Genomic DNA, 18,684 nt, shown 5'->3' with positions numbered 1-18,684 from the left:
GTGCACACACATCACAGCTAAAAACAGAAACGCAAGGTGTTCTTATCCCTGGGTAAACATGAGTTGTGACCACTGATTTGCTGTGTATGTATGGCCATCCCAGAAAAGATTATTTACTCCCATGAGGGCGAAAGGCCTTGGCTTGGAAGCAGCTGCTTTTACATTCTTAAGCAAGTACCTTCTACGTGTCAGAGGACTTAAAACATCAGGGTAAGAGGACTCCATTAATTAAAGCAATTATATCTAAACCGGTGGTTTTCCTTCTTCTATTCAATATTATGTCCAATTCTATCATCTTTATTTTTTTTTTTTTCTGGTAAAACTTGCATTTTCAGCCTTCATACCTCCTTTACAATTAAACCTTCTTAACATGGGAAAAATCTTTCTTTGGTTAAACTCACAATACTACAGACTGTGACAGGAAATCACAGCTTGTTTTACAGATTTATAAGTGAAAAAGGTGAAGAATCATGAAAATAATAAGGTAAAAACTGAATATGTAGTTTGTATCTTAAGCATGGTCCTCTTTCGGATGGCGCTGTGGAAACAAAGAGCCATGTGTCCTCATCTGTTAAATGATTCAGGTGAGATGTTTTAAAAGGACCATACCAGTGTTTTTGCAAGTTCTAGCTCCTCAACTAAAAATCATGTAAACCTGACATTTTTGCTGACCATTTTCAGATAAATTTTTCCAACCATTCTGTACAGTTGTTGTCTCCCATTAATTTCCATATGATATTGAAAACAAATGGTAGACTTTCTCTCTTTCAAAGGGGAATTCCACGGATTTACACATTTAAGTTAAAAAGTTTAAAAATACAAAATCACTGGCATCATCCTTTCAAGTAAATAAGGTATCTGAAGAAAAAAACTCATGCTTAACCACCCTCTAAATGGCTATCATTTCAGTTCTGTTCATGTACACAAAATATGCTCACAGGTACACATAAAATCATTCACAAACACACACTCAGAAAGTAGATATTGTCAAAATCTTATTCTGGATTAAAAATCTTTCAAATTGAAACAAACTAAAATCTGCTTCCAAATAAAACCATTTTCCTTACATCCTAGAAGACATGCATATATGCAAAATACATAAGTAGAATAATATTTGTATTATATACCTATTGCATCTTAATATTCTTTATGTTACGTGTGTATGTACATCATTTTATGACACTGTGTACAAGTGCAACATTTTGAATGCTGCAGAGAAACATCTCTACTACTGTGTGAACATTTTACAGTGAAATCTGATCTGAACATCCTACCGCTGCCTACAACTGCATCTGTTATGTTAGTGAGGTCTGTTTGATGGTCGTCAAACGTGCCGCTCAGGTAACTGCAGTGTGAAGTGGGCGGCCAACACCTCTGGAGGTTAAGTAGAACCCATGACAGTGCGTTTGAGGATTCCTGACGAATCTGCATACAGTGCACGGACACTTCACACTGCTGATGTGAGCTTTAAAAATCACATTTGACACCAAAGGCTGATGGGTGAAATGACTGAGTGCCAACTGACGCTATTGATTCTGTAGCTTCCTGTGGTCAAAACCCTCGCACTTAATCTTTCATCCCATCAGAAAAAAGGTAAGGTACATGTAGAAAGGCACCTCATCACTGTTGTGTGGTCTGAGACTGTGTAATGTGAGTCAGAGCCTAAAAACACAAGACAAGACTAAACCTTAGCTATATCAACCTGGACAGGCTGGAACGATCAATAAACAAAGAAAAAAGAAATGAGGTTCTGTCCGAGCCTCCCTTATAATTCAGGGATCAAACAGACTCTGCATGTCTGTACGTCCGAACATCACGTAGCAGCGAGTCTCTTCTTTCTTATCACTGAAGTTGTGTTGTTTTTCTTTTTAAAGTGACCATATAGGATCACAGTTTTTTCTTTTAAGAATTGGGATGCACCCCTGGAACCCGCACTGGCCCTTTTACAGTATTTACATGAGAGAATGAGGTCATTAATATGATATGGAGCCCGGACAACTGAAGAGGGTAGGTGGATGTGATAACCTCCGAATATGTAGAGAACACCAAAATAAAGGACAACACCAATCATAGATATCATTAAGCTACAGTATCAGCAAGCCTTGGCAAGAGTTTTTAACATTAATTTTCTTTACCTTTTTTCAGTTGATGATATTTAAACAAACAGCTGAGGCAGTCACGCTACATGGTCGGCAGAGCTGTGATGGTCAGCAAGACATTTAAACACCCTCTGGTTTGAATGGCTCCACCACAGGATTAACGCCTTATAAAAGGTGTCGAGTGCATCAAATTGTTTACACACAGTGTTATCCTTCGTTTTGGTGTTTACCTACATCTGAATTTGAAAAACAAAGTAATTCTCAGGAGGCAGCTGGTTGGTCAGATGCATAGACCATGTGACCCTGAGGGACATGATGTCTAACTTGCCATGTAATGGACCATATATGGCCATGCTGCTCATGCACATGTGTGTGTCTGTGCCTAGAAAGGTGTGTAGTCAGCAGGGTACATAATAGGGAGCCAGTTCTCACTGAAGGTTGCGCAGTGTGTCCATCGGAGATGTCGCATAAGCTGGAAAACAAGAAAGAGGAAATTACTTTCAGGGAACAAAGCTGATGTTTTGCTATCTGTTCTTCTGATTTGTTCGATCACAAACGTTTTAAAGTTATTCCACTCAAGATATTTCCTGGATATTTTGACTCTTTACTCTCCGACAACGTATGACTGAACAGATATCAGACGTCTCTCATACCTGGATGCAGTTCTTCATGTTCTCTTTGGTGGGTTTCTCCTCCACCATCTTTGAGGCATATTTTAAGGCTCGGCTGTACATCTTGTTCACCAGAGCGTGTTTATATGAAAACATCAACACCTGCACAGTGGGGAAAAAAGTCAGAAGACAAACTATATTAGCGTAACATTTACTGAATTAATACAAAAGTGGCTTTCTGGAGACATACAGTACAACCAGAGAAACTGTGGGAAAGCACATTGTTTTAGGTACGACCTTCAGAAAGTGTGGTCCTAATGACTGTTTACACAATGTTATAAAACTGAGAAAAATTCACAGCTAACATACATGGGTATTAAAACATGGTAACTCTGGTGTTATTCTATATTTTGTAATTCTCGACAAATCCCATGAAGAGACCAAAACTATCAATGAATTAATCCCAATAAGTATTGTGTGTGTAGCTTTGTAGCTAAAAAAAAAAAAAAACTATTAAAATACCATAATCCACACTGTTGCACTGGGTGAGGCCCACGTACAGTACACCATCCTGCTGCTGTAAATACTCACTACTGTACCAAATGTGTATGAAACGACAGGTGACTAACGTTTGCTTAAACCTATTGTGCCCAGCCGCCTTATGAAAGTAATTAGCCATTTTTATTTATATAATCATGACCCATTTTATAGAGATTTGTGTCTTCAGTAGCAGGCAATAACTCAGAATAACACAGCAGGGTAGGGAAGTAAGAAAGTCTTGAGCCTTTAACTAACTTAAATTTCCTCTATTACAATGGAATAACTTTGGCCTTTTGTAAAAACATTTTGCTTGCCTTGGAGTCAGTTAGCTCTGCCCACTTCTGCACCTCCCAAAATGTATCGGTCAGGGCTTTAGCCACGTTATGAATGGTGTCGTCAGAACTGCTGGCCACCTGCTCCCCGACCTCCTCCTCTACTGGTGCTTTTCCTGTGGTGACAGCACTGGCGCCCTCCTGTGAGGCGGTGGGCAGCAGGAGCTGGTCGGCCAGAGCGCAGCCCTTCCTACACAGAGCGTCCAGCAGAGACGACTTCTGCTTCTCCATGTCACTGAAACACAGATGTTGAGGCCATTTTTAAAAGGAAATCTAATTCTAGATGCTGAATTATTGTTAGATATCACACGAATGTAATGTTCAGTGCATGCATTCAAAGAGTTATTTTGTGTAGTTAAGCCACGTTTTCTCCTGCTCTGCTTGCCCCTTCTATCAATTAAGTATGTGTTGATGAAGGATCCTAATGATGTTCATATTTCTACTCTTAATTCTATTCTCCAGTGTGACATACGTCTTGATAGAAGCAGCATCGGGCCGAGGGTCTGTCTTCATGGTGAGGTAAACAGCCAAGGCCGTCTGGTCGATGTGGGAGATGACAATGTCCGCGGCTGATACCACCTCCTTGAGACGTTTGACACGCTCCTGAACACAAACAGGAGAAGGAGAAATGACTGTGAGCAGAGATAGTTTCATAGTTTAGACTCCAACTTCAGGAACAAAATAATTCCGTCCTCCTGACAGGGCTTTCTCCATTTCCCTTTTCTCTTGCTTGTGTGCACTATCACCTTCTCTGAGTCCAGCTGGTGCAGTCTTTGCACATGCAGTGGAAGGTAATCTGAGTAGTTTTCCATCAGTTCATCATAGATGGAGTTGGAGTCCAACCTGAGCAGCAAAGAGAGGACAGGACACATGGTTGAGAGAGAATTAAAAGAATAAAGGAAGCAATGTGTTGCTGAACAAAACAGAATAGAAACTGTACGCACTTTGTCATCCACTGAATCTTCAAATCTCGCATGGCTTCTGCAAACTCGTCTTTCACATCTTTCTCTTTGTCTCCTTCCTTGTCCTTCTCCTTCCCTCCATTCTTTGTTTTATTGGGAGCAGGAATTAAATGGTAGACCACAGGTACAATATCCTGTATGAGCACAAAAAAAAAATGTTTAAGCAAAAACCAATAACTAATACATTCAACAAAATCCATGACCTCTTTTTCTACTCTGAATCAGCCAGTTCTCACCCTACCAACCACCTCCTTCTGGTTCTCTCCATTTAAATCAGTTAAGAAAAATGCTTTTAAATACCCAGTTATACAAGTACTGCCCATTATCAACTGATGCTGATATTTAGATATATATTAATAATTTTACTGACCACCAGAAAACTTTAACTACTCCATATCAAAATGAATACCTATTATGACTAGACTGTTGTAAATTTCAATACAGCAATATTGACATGCTTTGACATGATTAATGCAGATGTAACAAATCCCATCTTAAGGTAAGGAATAAGCCATTTCCAGATGGTAGGACAGCAGAGGACGCTCTGTTGTACAGTGTTTTTTTTTTTTGTTTTTTTTAGCTCATCCAGTACCTTTTTAAACTTTCCTTGTCGTTTTGCAGAGGCCTGCCCCTGGTGGTCAGAATAACACACAGTGAGGAAGAGACAACACAAACACACCAAAAAGGATTCGCTCTTTCTTCATTTTATCTTTCATCCTCACTCAGAGACTCAGAGTCAGCCTGTCACCTACCTGTCAGACTTAAACATACAACACAGTGGTAAAACTCTTTCTTCTTTCTTATCTTGTGTTCACATCTTACAAATCTGACTGACTTGTCAGTGGGATATATGAGTATTTCACATGAGATTAGCAGAATTCTTCAAATTGCTCAAACAAAACAAGAGTCTTAAGCAATGCAATGTGAAACATCATGAAAAACTTGGGACACAATATTGATCTGTAAATGGTTTCTGAAGTTCAATTCAAAGTCCTTTTGCAGTGGAGCCACTGAGCAAAGGAAGTTCAACCACAAACACGCACGCAAAAGCTGAAAAATATTCAGACATGTATGATGAACAGCTCTTCAAAGACGTAAAAGGTGAGCACTTGCAGCCCAAGAGGATAGTAAGAATAGGCTCTGGGGATAAAACATTTGCCATTGCAGTGTGTATAAAAGTAAATGTCTAATTTTTGTTGTTGACTTTTAGAGATATTTCATTCAATTCATTGGTAGTTTTGCTCTTAAGCACAGCCATTTTCTTTCGTGAATTATTTATATTTATAGACTATACAGACACACACAATATATAAAGTATAAAACCATTTAAGCAAATTATTTCTTTTTGCTTTACTTTTTTGAAGAAATTTTCTCTCAATTTTAGGTTGTTAAAATAGAGACGATGTGGTCCAGAAGCAGGTAATTCTCACAGTTTTAAGACTAATTTCAATTTAACCATGTTAGCAACCAAAAATGTTCTATAATATTAGTCAACCATGTACAATAAAAAACCACATCCATTGTGTTGAGATCTGGCATGAGCAACAACAGATTGTTTTTCTGGGAGAATGGACAAAGGCAAATGAGTGAAAAAAGAAAAATGACATGCATTAACAAAAAGGATGGCAACCAATTTCAGAAGCAACAGACCAGACTAATCAGCTCAGGTCTGAAAGTGATGACACACACCGGACACAATTTTAAAAAAGATAAAGCTGAGAGCACTCAAGCACTGGTCTTTAATCCTGATCATCGGGACCCCAAGTACTACGATTTTACATCATTAACCAGGATGGGCAGGGCAACCTGCCACACTCTTACCATTTGTTTTGTTCAGCATTCACTCGACAATGTGTAAAAGTCCCAGAATTTGGCAGAAAGGAAAACCAGCACCAATGACTTTGGGTCCTGAGGAGCAGGACTGACCACTGCTCTGAAGTATAGAGATTAACAAAGAACAGAGTCACTCACTGCTTTCTTGCCATACTCGCTCTTGGGGACAACGAGAGAGCCTGTGAGATAGCATCCTGGACTCGTCCCCTTAGGGATCCTGAGAGAGAGAGCCATAAAGGGAAAAAGACAGTGACAGAAAGAATAAAGACCAAATTATCACACATTTGATATCATGGATGTAGAGAACTACATTTTCAAGGAGGAGTTTTTTGCAACAAAAAAAAAAAGATTCTCTTATCCAGTGAATATTGGGGATTTAAGAGCCTCAACAAAATATACTGAAGAGGAAGTAAACATCACTCTTTCCCTGCCTAAAAAGATGATCAGACATTGAATACAGCACTGCCTTACATTTGATCAATGATACAATTTTCTCCTGTTGACCCTGAATATAATCTTCATTTCAAAGTAAATTTAATCTGTCTCCTGTAGTTTATAAGACTCTGACTAATCTGCAGTTGCACTGAGTGTCACAGCTGCTTCTTCCTCAATAATATCTCATGGAGGACTGAGAATATTTCCTAGGAGAAAATTAAAAATAGATTTTTATTTCTGTAAGACCTCTTCTGTTCGGTCAGTTTTTTCTGTATCGAGCGTAAATCCTTTTTAAGGTCGTACAATACAGAGGAAAAGTCTCTCTAGTTTGACTCACTTGTCATCTGGCAGGGCTGTGACGTAGAACGGGTGAGTGGCACCAGGGCACAGGGTGAAAGAGTTTGCCTTCTTCTTGCCCATGAGGGCACCTCGATGCGTCTCGTAGACATCTAGACTGAGCGTGGTGGACAGACGGTGAGAAACCACAAATGGAAGGTCCTTAAGGCGCTCCAGCTCGCTGGACTGCTCATGACGGACCTGCAGACGCACAGTGTAGTCCCCCTTTTCCAGCTTCAGGGAATACTGGGAAGCCAAACAGACAGAGGGGAGATGTTTCAGTTCAGTTAACAGGCACTGCAGTAACCTGGTTACTGCAAATCTGTGTATACATGAAACAGATCAGTAATCAGATTTCTCCCCTTCCCCTGAGCTTACTCTGGAAGCATGGCTTGCTTGTTTATTTAAACTGTGGTAGTGGTAGATGCTGTCTCGTTCCCGAGGTCCTGACATTTTGTTTTGGTATATGTGTGTGTGTGTGTGTGTGTGTTGAAACAGCCTGACAACATAGTGAGAGTGAGACAGAGCGGAGCTTTCCCACATAGCACAAATGTGTCTGGCATGGGGACCCACTTATTTAGATTTCTTAGGGCTACTTTGTGTTAGTTTCATGTGCACGTTCCTGTCCATGTGCGTCTGACGGGAAACCATGGACTGGCCTTTACTTTCCTTATCAGCAGTCTTTTGTCATGCACATGTGCACTTATAAAAAGCCGATTAGAAACCTGGTTACTGGTATGCATGGCAGAGAAATCTGTGTTCTCCAGGAGAAATCTATCAGGGGATATCATGTTTCTCAAGTCCCCTACCCTGATTACAGACACTTTCTTGTTTACATGACATTAAAGGAATCAGCTTACTGGAAAAGGCTGACTGTGACCCGGGTACATAAGTGTATGTAAAAGCACTGAATCCTACCTTCTGAAAGAAAGTAACAACTACAGACATATGTGAACATCTGGGAAAGAAAAACCATGCACTCTCAGGGGAAAGCTCTTAATGTGGCTGAGCGAACCTGGTGTGGGTAGGCGTCCCCTGAGCCCAGTAGTCTCTTATTCTGATCAAACAGCATCCAGAGCTGACTGTCAAACTCAGACTCATACAGCAGCTCACACAGCATGGGACAGCTGGGGGTTACCTCTCCACTCTTAGGCTGAGGAAAGAACAAAAGAGGATTATATACACACGAAAAAAAGAAAAATCACTTAATTTCTTGTATGTTGTGCTTGTAGTACCTGGTGAAAGCTGTAGGTGAGGACATTCTCATAGAGTTGTCTGTTGTTAGGGAGAACATCCCTCATTCCCAAGGCTTTTATCTTTGAACTTAAGGGTCTACAAACACATCAGCAACAACAGTGATCACACGATGACCTGAACTGTTATCAAACAACAAAATATATGTGTGTTTGTGTACTTACCTGAGGGGCTGGACCCAGGACTTGAGGGTGATAGTGGGGGACACCTCCTCGTACCTCAGAGGTGACGACACATCAAAACTTGTCACTCCTTCTGAGGCATGCTAGGTAGACACAGATGAGAGTCAAAAACCGAGAAATGTTATTGTCTAGGTTGTAGTTCACTTTCTGGTGTGTCTACCTTATATATGAGATGGCTCAAGAACTCCCCTCCCAACTAACTTAATAACAATGTACGCTACACTAACGAAATAACCTCCTCCTCATCACCAAGTTAACATACATACTGTTAGTTTCTGATAACTGATAAAATCCTCCTTCATCTAAAAAGATAAAGTCCTCTCCCTTCCTCTTGTAAAAAAAAAAAACAAAATAAATCAGCAGCAGCCATTAGATGCATATAGGTGAAACTCTTACTATGTGCAGGGGAGAAGGAGATGTGTTCAGTCCATGGAACGTGATGTTGTAGTCCACTGTGACGTCACCCAGGCTCGCCCACCAGCGCGCAATGCACAACTCTACAACCCTTCCTGACTGGAGAAGAGACAAAGGCACAAACATTAGTCCATTTTTATGTGCACGCATCTAAGAGATTAAGTGACCTCCATTAAAAGCACCTATAGAACTACAGATAGCAACGACCTTTATTTATAGCTGACTCTGGTATGTTTACATAATGACTTATGTGCAAAGTCCTCGTAAAAAAAAAAAAAAAAAAGAAGATACATTATAAATAAAATATACATACCAGCACAGGAAATGCCTCAGTTAGAGAGCCTCTCTCCAATAGTGAAGAGAACTTGTAGAATTCATTTGCTCTGTACGCTTTCTGTTTGACCAGGTGCACTGCATGGAGAACAAACTTTGACGACACATCTCCCGAATGAGAGGTCAGCGTGATCTCTGCAGGAGAGAGACCGAGCCAGAGGTGGAAACAGAACAACAGGAAGAACAGAGGATGCAGAAGAGGGTGAAAAAAGCAAGAGGTGAAACAAGGAAGTGGAGGACAACAGGAAGAGGCAAAGAGAAAAAAGTTAAATTAAAAGGTCACATTCTGATTATGCACAGCTATCTTTACTTAGAAGAAAAATAAAAGTCACATCTTTCACCACTGACTAATCTTCAATCAAGACCTCCTAAAGAAACCACTTTCAAAATGAGTCAAACCAAATACCACCGTTTCAGTTTCAATTCTAAAATAAATCGAAATGTTAAAAAAAGAAACAGAAATGAAAGGCACCACTTAGGCATAACCATTGCTAAACTGAAATGTATCATCAATTTGTGACTCAAAATGGATCAAATTTCAACATTTGATACCTTGGACAAACACTTATAGACTTGAATGATACTACTGGTGATACAGGGTTTCAGTAGTGCTCAACTAATTAAATTTGAGACTTTATAAGATTGTTTTAAGGCCACACAGAATGCAATTTAATACTTATTTCACCAGAGTCAGTCAAAGAATAACTGAAATCCAGTATGAAATATAAGGCCTACAGTTCTTTATCAAGTACATACATTTATTGAGATATCATATTTTTTTCAGTACTTTACAGCTATGAATAAAAATAATTCTTGATAATATAATTAATCCATTAATGTGACCTGGACCCACACAAACAGAAGAAATGGAGGGATGAATTACCAATTAAATAATAACTAATTAAGCCTGCAACCACATACAAAAAAAATGTCACTAATGTTACAGTCTACAAGTTAGGCAAGAGCATATATTTAAGACCTTTGTAAGTTTAAGAGTTTTTAATACCTTCTAGAGCCTTTGTTCAGGGAAGTGAATTCAGTGCTTTTTAAGACTTTTCAACATCTGCACATACCCTGCTGAAAGGGTCACTTGCACACCAAAGCTCCCCCCTCATCACACAGAGACACTGACCTGCCCAGGAGGCTCCCTGAGGAACAGTGATGAAGTGGCGTCTGATCTGGCCTGGTCTGAAGTGGATGTCTGTGAAACACACCTCCTGATTACGACTATCTATCACTCTGATGGAAGACAGAGAGAGCTGTGAGAAACACACAAACACACACTCATGCAAACCTCTAATTAAAAGGAAACACAAACAAGAACTCACTTGGTAGGGATAATAACTGTGATTGGAACTCTGAACAGTGGGCCACAGCTAGGCGCTGCTGTATCATACCCACACACCTAAAGAAAAAAGAAAACAGAAAAAAACAGACATTCACAGTGATCAGATTAGCATTAATACACACAGAAACAAGAGCTTCATCTTTTCCTCCTCCACTCTGTTTTGTCCCTACCTCTGTGTAGTGCACTCCCTCTCTCAGTCCCACAGGATCGATGCGGACATTAACATGACGACACTGATTCATTAGCTCTAGGTGGGAGGGGCACTGGACCCATGGGGCAGCGCATGTGAGAGCCAAGTGTAGCTGCAAGGAGATTCGCTCAGAGTTTCCTGTGATGGATGAAAGGGGAAGACAGATGTGTAAAAAGAAATGAAAACACTCATCCACACTAAAATAAAACGCTGCAAAAAACAAGCAAAAAAAATGCCCATGATGATTGTGCTATTAAGTATGAACAGCACGCACCTGTGTTCTCTGGGAAGATGGGTTCAATTCCAACTCCATGATCTGAGGGTGCAAGAACTTGGCCTGGGTCCCTGAGGTAGATGCCTCTCTGTGTTCCCACACTTACTGAGAAGCCAAGGTGGCTCGTGGGTAAAGAGGCGTGTTGAGTGAGGTAGTCTAGTGCCCTGTCCACCTGAGAGGTAGAAAGGGAGGAAATTACTGAATGGCACACAAGAAAATGACAAAGTATTACAGTAAAAATAAAAAAAACATGATAAGACAGCAACTACAGTCAAGTTACCTGGATTATGCCATGGCCCTGTGCGAACACTTCAATGTCATCAACCTTCAGAGCTGTGTTTTCCAATGCTCTCCTCACCGCAGGGACAGAGGGACGGATCCCGTTTTGTTTCAGTCCTTTGTCACACAAAAATCACACACTAGCATTAGATTTGCATTCATGCAAACTTCCAAACATGCAATATAGTCCCACATCTAGTATCAGTCCATGACCCTGGACACACCTGAGAGGATTAGGGCGATGCCTCCACAGGCATTAGGGGATGACATGGATGTGCCGTTCATCAGCTGGGTACCACGAAGAGTCCAGTTGGGTACAGATGCAATGGCACCACCAGGGGCACTGATGCTGACCCCTAGGGCCCCATCTGTACTGGGACCCCTAGACGACCAGGTGTACTGGTTGGGAGGCAGCTTCTCCCTCAGGGAATACTCTGCCACCATCATGTCTGGAGTCACATACGCTCCAACACCTGTGGAGAAAACAAAGCAGGGAGAATTAATGAATGCAAATTATCTAAAAAACAGAACACACATATTTGGGCTTGACAATGTATCAATTTTTTTTACCATCACTACTATTTTGATTTTTATGATAAACACATTGTTCAAGACTTAAAGATCACAATTGCTACGATTTCTTAAGACATCTCTATATTGCATTGGCCATCACACATGTTCCACTTATTGTAGTTTCTTTTCCTGGTCTTCAACAAACAAACAGGATAGCCTATAAACCTTGTGCATCAATGGCTATTTTATTCCTCACAGTTCAGAGTGCATGCAATTTCAAGTTATAGATGAAAGTGTTGTGGTGTTAACTTGACTGAAGAGGCTAAAGAACAGATGCTATGTACTTTGGATGTGTCCCCAGTTAATCTAATATATATGTGTATCAATATATGTATTTTATCGGTGCGTGTGTACCTATGACACTACTGGTGGTTCCCCCCGGGCAGCCGACTGTGGAGAGGCAAGGGCCGTTGTTTCCTGCACTTGAAACGAATATCACATTGTGCTTCTGGACAGCCTCTGTGATCACCTCACAAATCCTCCTGAAAAACAAATTGACAAAAATGAGCGAGCATAAGAGTGCAACACAATATTAACCCACTCAATGACACACCCCCTTGCTACCACTACATCATACTCACCCGGAATTGGGCCAGTGGGTGGCTTCCCCATAGCTATAGTTAACCAGGTCACACTTGTAGTTGATTACTTCGATCATCTTTAAGTGACAGAGAGATAATGAATGAATAGGTGAAAAAACAAAAGGTATAAAAATAAAGCTTAACTGTTTTAGATTTACTATATTTGACAGAGTCTGGGCTATATACCGCACGGATGAGTCCTGTGCCTGTTTCCATGGTGCTGAGGCGGGTGTCTCCAATCTTCAGAGCCAGGATTTGGGCACCAGGGGCCACACCATTGCGCTCTGGTTCCTCTGGGAAGTAGCCCGCTGCAATGCTTGCCACATGTGTCCCATGAGCCCCTGTAACAGCACCCAAGCAAGTTAGACTGCAGATAACACAGTGAACTTCTACACAATGTGCAGCCTTATCCTTTACACTGAAATTTTTTTGTCTTCACTGACTGAATCATGAGAAAAGACAAAACAAAAAGGAAAACCTTACCTCCACTGGTGACGATGCAGAGTGTGTTTCCCTCATCATAAATATTTACAGAGTAGTTAAGCATCTCAGCATTTCCTAACGTGGCATACTCTTGTGTCTCTCTGTAGGAGCACAGCACAGTGCACTGGGACAGCTCTCCACACTCTGAAGTGTCCACTACAGCCCTAAAGAAAACAAGAGGTAGCAAGTGGTAACAAGAGTAGACAGTGAAGACAAATGGTCCAAAACATCATGCATAATAAGGAAAGAAGTTGGTGTGGGTACCTCCATGTAACACCGTCATGCCAAAGCACACAGTCATATACAGGACCAGGATCACTGTACTTCTTTTCTAGAGATGCCAACAGCTCGGACTGACTCTGCAGCTCTTCCTTCTGCAACTTCTCCATCTGAGAGAGAAAGCAGGGCGAAGGATACGTGTGAGAGTGTCATCAGAGACAAATCAGAGCAATAAAAATGTCACATTATTTTGACTAGCATGCAAACTCTGATGAGTACTCAAGAACTCAAGTTTGTAGGTCTGACCTGTGCCGGTGTTGGGTGAGAGAGGTCAAACTCTTCTGTCTTGCGACAGACCTCAGCAAGTGCTGATCTGTGTGGTGGGTCCCACATCTTCTCCTTTCGCTCTTTCTAATAGACAAAAGTAACAGTGCCTTAAAAACATTAATAGATGACAAAAAGTCTCCAGTTTCTTTCATTTTCATCTATGTTAAATTGTACACTGCAATGGCTGCATCAATATAAACTCTGGGAATCCAATTAGTCCAGTTTTTCAACTCTTGTATTTGTACTTATTCATTCATTCATTACAAAGTTCCTATTATTAGATGTGTTAGGTGTAATCTGAAAAATATTTGTGGGAAATTGTTATCAGCAGAGGAAAATCTCTAAATTCCTGCCCATGTGCAAGTTTTCTTGCAGTCCATGCGCATCTACCACTGAACACAACCATAGTGTTCAAATTCAAAACCAGAGGGTTAGTACAGTAATAATGTCATGTCTTCCTACCTGTATTCTCTCTTTAAGGGCCTTAGGGAAGAACTCATAGCCATTTTTAACTCCAATGCGATACTTCCCTGATGGATTGACCCAGGCAGGAGGGATCTGGAAGACATAAAAAGACAGAGTGAGAGAGCAATATGAAGAAAAATATGTACAGTGAGGTCCTAATGATCGAGTCAAGTGTAGTTAGTCTTAAAGAAATCATTACACATAACAAAATTATATCACATGCAGGACAATGACTGCAACAGAATATTTCTTGTGTGACAGCTGTTATTGTCTTAATATCAAAAGGTGTCTACTTACCTTAAGTACTCTACCAGAGAGGCCAGTGATTATACCATCTTTAGGTTCTGCCACTGTGGTCATGTTCACGTCACCGCTGCCTGTTGTATCGATGATATCGACGATCTTTGGCTTCCCCTCAGTTGTAACCTAAAGAAGCCGAAATGAATTAGGAAATCAGGCTGAACGGGATGCAACATGCAGATTTAGTTACTGATACTGACCAAGGAGTACTGTTGACATCATAAACTATAAAACCTGTCAACAACCTGTCACTTTGAATCTGAACTTCGAGCTGAGTCGTGTACAAACCAACCTGAGAAGTGAATTAACTCCCATATATATTTGTTTACACACAATGAAGGGGTCAGATTCTATATTTGCCCTTTAAAGCACGACTGCAGCAAGGTGATATGTTGTTGGAAAGCAGTAGCTGACCTTAATTTATTGTCATAATGCTTCAACTAACCTCGCTACAGAGGCATGACTGTATAAAAATTAGCAGGTGTTTATTCATTAATTTAACACCGTGCAGCTAACTACTTGAACTAGTGTGACTAGGCAGCTAACATGAAGCTAGTCACGGCTCATTACTGACAGCTGACCAATTGTAAAATATTCGAAGTAGCTTCTATGAATCTGGTCGCAACAGCCAAACACGATTTAACCATCTGACTGGACAAACTGTGATAACTGAGGAGATAGAAGCGGAAAAAATTCAGCTGTTAGCTGCCAGGCTCACATGCTAGCATGAGTGCCAACTAACTGGCAACCATTATGTCGGTTATCTGTAAATTTGTCTAGCACCAGAACACTATTAGGCAACAGAAAAAAGTATTTTTCATCGATTACTTTATGTTGCTTTAGTTGTCACAAAGCTATACAATTGTTGTTATGGTTGTTGTGTGTATTTGTCCATGCTAACAAGCTAGCTAGCCGTGTACAAATTATGTGAATGAGTTGGGCCTTTAGCTTTGCTAGCTCGAAGCTAGCTAACGTGAGGCAGCTGGTTAGGTTTACCTGCATGCCGGGGGCCCCGGGATCCACGCCGGTGTCGAGGATAGCGATGAGCACTCCTCGGCCATCGTACTCGGGGAACCTGGTGAGGTAAGACGTGGCGCCGGTTTCTTTTTTGGGGAGCAGCCCGTGGAAAGGGAACGGTTCTTCGGTAGAATGAGCAGCCATTATTCAGAGGAGCGACAATGAAAACAAAGCAGCGAAATGGGGAAGAGACACACAGTGGGAGACGAGGAGGAGAGCTGGTTAAAGGGGCAGTGCGTGGGGTTATCCTGCGTAGCCACATTTCCCTGCAACCCTCATTCAACAAGCCTTTGACACAAACTGTCGCTTATAATTTTTGAGCTACATTTTTATATCATGACGTTATTTTGCTGCTGAACACCCAAGGCTGCCTTATCCAGCAGTAAAACTATAAACTATCTGGTCCCTGAGGGCAGTGTGGGAATAAGTATTCAGGTAGTGTGTGCCACACTCCTAAAGGTAAAGGTTTCCCAAGTAAAAATCCTTCATTTTTACTTCTACCTTTAAACTTAAAAATAAAAACAATTTGTCAAATATTGTTTGACTTATAAATGCTCTTAAATGTCAGACAGCGGCAGAGGTCCATTACATTCATCAGGGGTGCAGCAAGAATAAAAATGGCATAGGTTATATTTGCATTGTCTACACTTGTCATTTTGGTGCTAAATTCTCTTAATTATATGATTTCTCTGACGTACATCATCTACCAACAACAGTGTCTTACAGCTGAATTTTGTTTCCATTTGAGCCAATTTCACATTATTTCATACCTATTCATGTAAATATATTAGATTGTTGTTAATTTCACATGTTGATTATTTCTGGAGATTTAAAGATTTCACACAAATGAACTTGTAAAAGACATGTGTGCTTGCAGAATAACATACCACCAAATCATACCACGATTTTTTTTAAAAGAATGTACAATGTTGGCTGCAGGGTCAGTTTATATCTCTGATTCCTTCTCTGAGCAGACATTCAATTGCAGAGGCAAAAAGCAAAGAACTCTTTCACTCTGAGTCTGGTTAAGTGTAATAAATATGAGCGCTGATAGATGTCTAAACTGATCTGTTGCTCAAAGTTGTCCAGTTCTTGATTAGTTAGGTCTAATTGTGACTGATTTAAAACTTTTAAGACAAAAAAAAACAACTGACTGAGCTGTCTGGGAAAATGCAACAGTTAAGACCATTAATAGGAGTATAACGATGCTAAGAACAACCAGTAATATAAAATGGCTGCTCATTCGAGAACTGAGATGCTGTAGCTTTTTTGATGTAGTCAGACTCAGGACTTCTGTTAACTCTCGCTCAGGATAGTTCCTCTAACCTGTAAGGCTTAAAATAAGTCCCTCTTTATTTATGTGAAACTGTCTTCCTTGCATTAGATCAATATAAGGGCAAAATTAAGACTGGCATAAAACTATAGACCGGTCTAAAATATCTTTGTGAAACTAGCCCAGGGGCCACTACTGCTTCCATCCTGTACTGTAAATCTTTTAGTAATTTGGGATCACTGCAGTTATGATGAGTGCACACTAGATAGTGCTATAATACAGATAGTTGTGTGATTGCTCTTTGACTTAACTAAACCAAAGTTATGCTCATTAAAGTTTTGCTGCGGTGCTGCTGCTACATTTCAAAATACATGGATTTTGTGTAATTGTCAGGGACAATCTAATGGGCACTGATGTCAGAGGAGTTACATATCAAACAAGTTCATCAACACAGGTTTCATGCAAACAACCATCCTTTGAGGAATCACTCCGAGTTTGCTTATCTAAAACTCACATCTCCCCTGAACTGAGATTGTAACTGAATCTGAATATAAAATAAATGGATTGCATAGAGTCTGTTCTTGTCATAATTAGAGACCGTGGCACATGAAAAACAAAGGTGGTGTTTGGTTAAATCTCTGCATCATTGGTTTAACTGAAAGGATGAAGAGAGGGCTATCAGCATATCTGCATGTGTTCTTTGTTTGTTTTCTGTAACCGCACTACCACCCCACAGCTTGGTTTCTGTTTTTTGTGTTTTTATTTTCTACAGATGCAATTCCTAGAACTGAGGAGGGTGGAAACAATCAAACCATAAACAACCAATCTGATCAACACAGAGGTTCTTCTTATGTGAGTTGGATATATTAATAACAGTGCACTCAGAAATTTTAAATTAAAGTTGTATGCTGCTGTATGTTTTCCAATAATCAATTCACACAAGTTCTTCTAAGATTTGATTCATGCTCTATTCATAGAGATTTTATTTGTCTTTTCCATAATACCAGGATTATCTTTGCACATGTCAATCGTCATCTGTTCAACACAATATTCTCTCCCCCTCTCTAACGTATATATATCATGTCCATTCACATTTGTACAGTTTATGCTACAGTGTATGCTTGTAATAGAAAAAAAGCACTATCCACAGTAGGGAGGGTTAGTTGTGAGTGTACAGTTATTTTAAGTGTGCCAACGCCCTCAAACGCTGCTCTGGTGGTTGGCTTGTGCGTAATAACAACAGTGAGCATCCTTTCACTAATCTTCTTAAAAATCAGCATCTGCCCTCTCTTCCTCTTTCTCTCAGTGGTTTTGTTACTCAGTCACATACAGACATATGCACATAATTCATAGTTGCACAGACATTGTTTGATGCCATGCTTATAGGACACATGGTTTAATAGCTTCATTTTTTTTTTTTTTTTCTCTTGCTTGAGATAAGTTAGACCGCCACAATATGTGGGGCTTCTCTGTTTCTCTGTTTTAAACCATTAACTAACACACACACAGTTACATACAAAGCCTTGTGGTTTACCACAGGGCGTAGTCACTTCAGCTAAACTGAAATAAATACATGTCATGAACATCTTTAAAGCTTTATTTCCCTATGTGATATTGTGCTACAGCTAGAAAAAACTGTACTCCCATCCTGCCATTTTTGCTTGCAAATATGATACTACTTTGGTTGGCTTGTCATGATAGTGGCAACCCTTGCCCCTAACAATGTAGTCTTATTTTATGGCAGTTTGCCTGGCTGTACATCTGTGCATGCAAAGTTGTAGTCAAGAGGAGAGTTCTCGATTTACCTGCTGGGCCAAGTCAACTCGAAGAGCCCAAAGCTCTTGCCTTACAGGATGTGGCTAACACAAAGGACCTACATTATTGCTGTTTCCCACAAACTGTCACCAAGTTTTTCATCAAAATAAATTTGTCTTGAGTGGTTATGTATACAACATGGGTAATACCATGTTTATTATCTAGGAAAATAGCCACAGAGTCAGTCAGAGATAGTCAAATGCACACGA

At 40.3% G+C, this 18,684-nt stretch overlaps 1 protein-coding gene across 2 annotated transcripts; it reads right to left on the bottom strand.

The window, feature by feature from the left end:
* Positions 1-296: 296 nt before the first annotated feature.
* tpp2 (tripeptidyl peptidase 2) lies at positions 297-15,609 on the bottom strand. Of its 2 annotated transcripts, XM_022767817.1 has the most exons (29): positions 15,367-15,609; positions 14,368-14,496; positions 14,068-14,163; positions 13,585-13,689; positions 13,324-13,448; positions 13,060-13,223; positions 12,763-12,917; positions 12,577-12,653; positions 12,350-12,477; positions 11,647-11,895; positions 11,424-11,539; positions 11,144-11,315; positions 10,850-11,007; positions 10,660-10,736; positions 10,464-10,570; positions 9,312-9,466; positions 8,981-9,097; positions 8,567-8,667; positions 8,384-8,480; positions 8,164-8,301; positions 7,150-7,394; positions 6,516-6,594; positions 5,137-5,175; positions 4,527-4,678; positions 4,329-4,425; positions 4,055-4,185; positions 3,565-3,817; positions 2,753-2,872; positions 297-2,571 (listed from the first exon to the last, which is right to left on the bottom strand). In XM_022767817.1, the coding sequence occupies exons 1-29, from the start codon at positions 15,529-15,531 to the stop codon at positions 2,482-2,484; spliced, it is 3,837 nt and encodes a 1,278-aa protein (XP_022623538.1). In that variant the 5' UTR covers positions 15,532-15,609; the 3' UTR covers positions 297-2,481. The 2 variants fall into 2 exon arrangements, with proteins under 2 accessions (XP_022623538.1, XP_022623539.1); XM_022767818.1 differs by lacking the exon at positions 5,137-5,175.
* Between the last annotated feature and the right edge of the window lie 3,075 nt (positions 15,610-18,684).

The sequence above is a fragment of the Seriola dumerili genome, unplaced genomic scaffold (genome assembly GCF_002260705.1).
Source record: "Seriola dumerili isolate Sdu_G_001 unplaced genomic scaffold, Sdu_1.0 BDQW01001299.1, whole genome shotgun sequence".
NCBI classification, from domain to species: Eukaryota; Metazoa; Chordata; class Actinopteri; order Carangiformes; family Carangidae; genus Seriola; species Seriola dumerili.
Note: the sequence above shows the minus strand (reverse complement) of the source record. Positions and strands in the feature narration are given on the sequence as shown.

Excerpts from the sequence above, each read along its gene's own strand:
- tpp2 (XM_022767817.1), bottom strand. The coding sequence starts at position 15,531 with ATGGCTGCTCATTCTACCGAAGAACCGTTCCCTTTCCACGGGCTGCTC. Across the intron at positions 11,316-11,423 it reads AGGGCCATGGCATAATCCAG|GTGGACAGGGCACTAGACTA; the intron begins GTAACTTGACTG and ends TCTACCTCTCAG. Across the intron at positions 10,571-10,659 it reads ACAGTTATTATCCCTACCAA|AGTGATAGATAGTCGTAATC; the intron begins GTGAGTTCTTGT and ends GTCTTCCATCAG.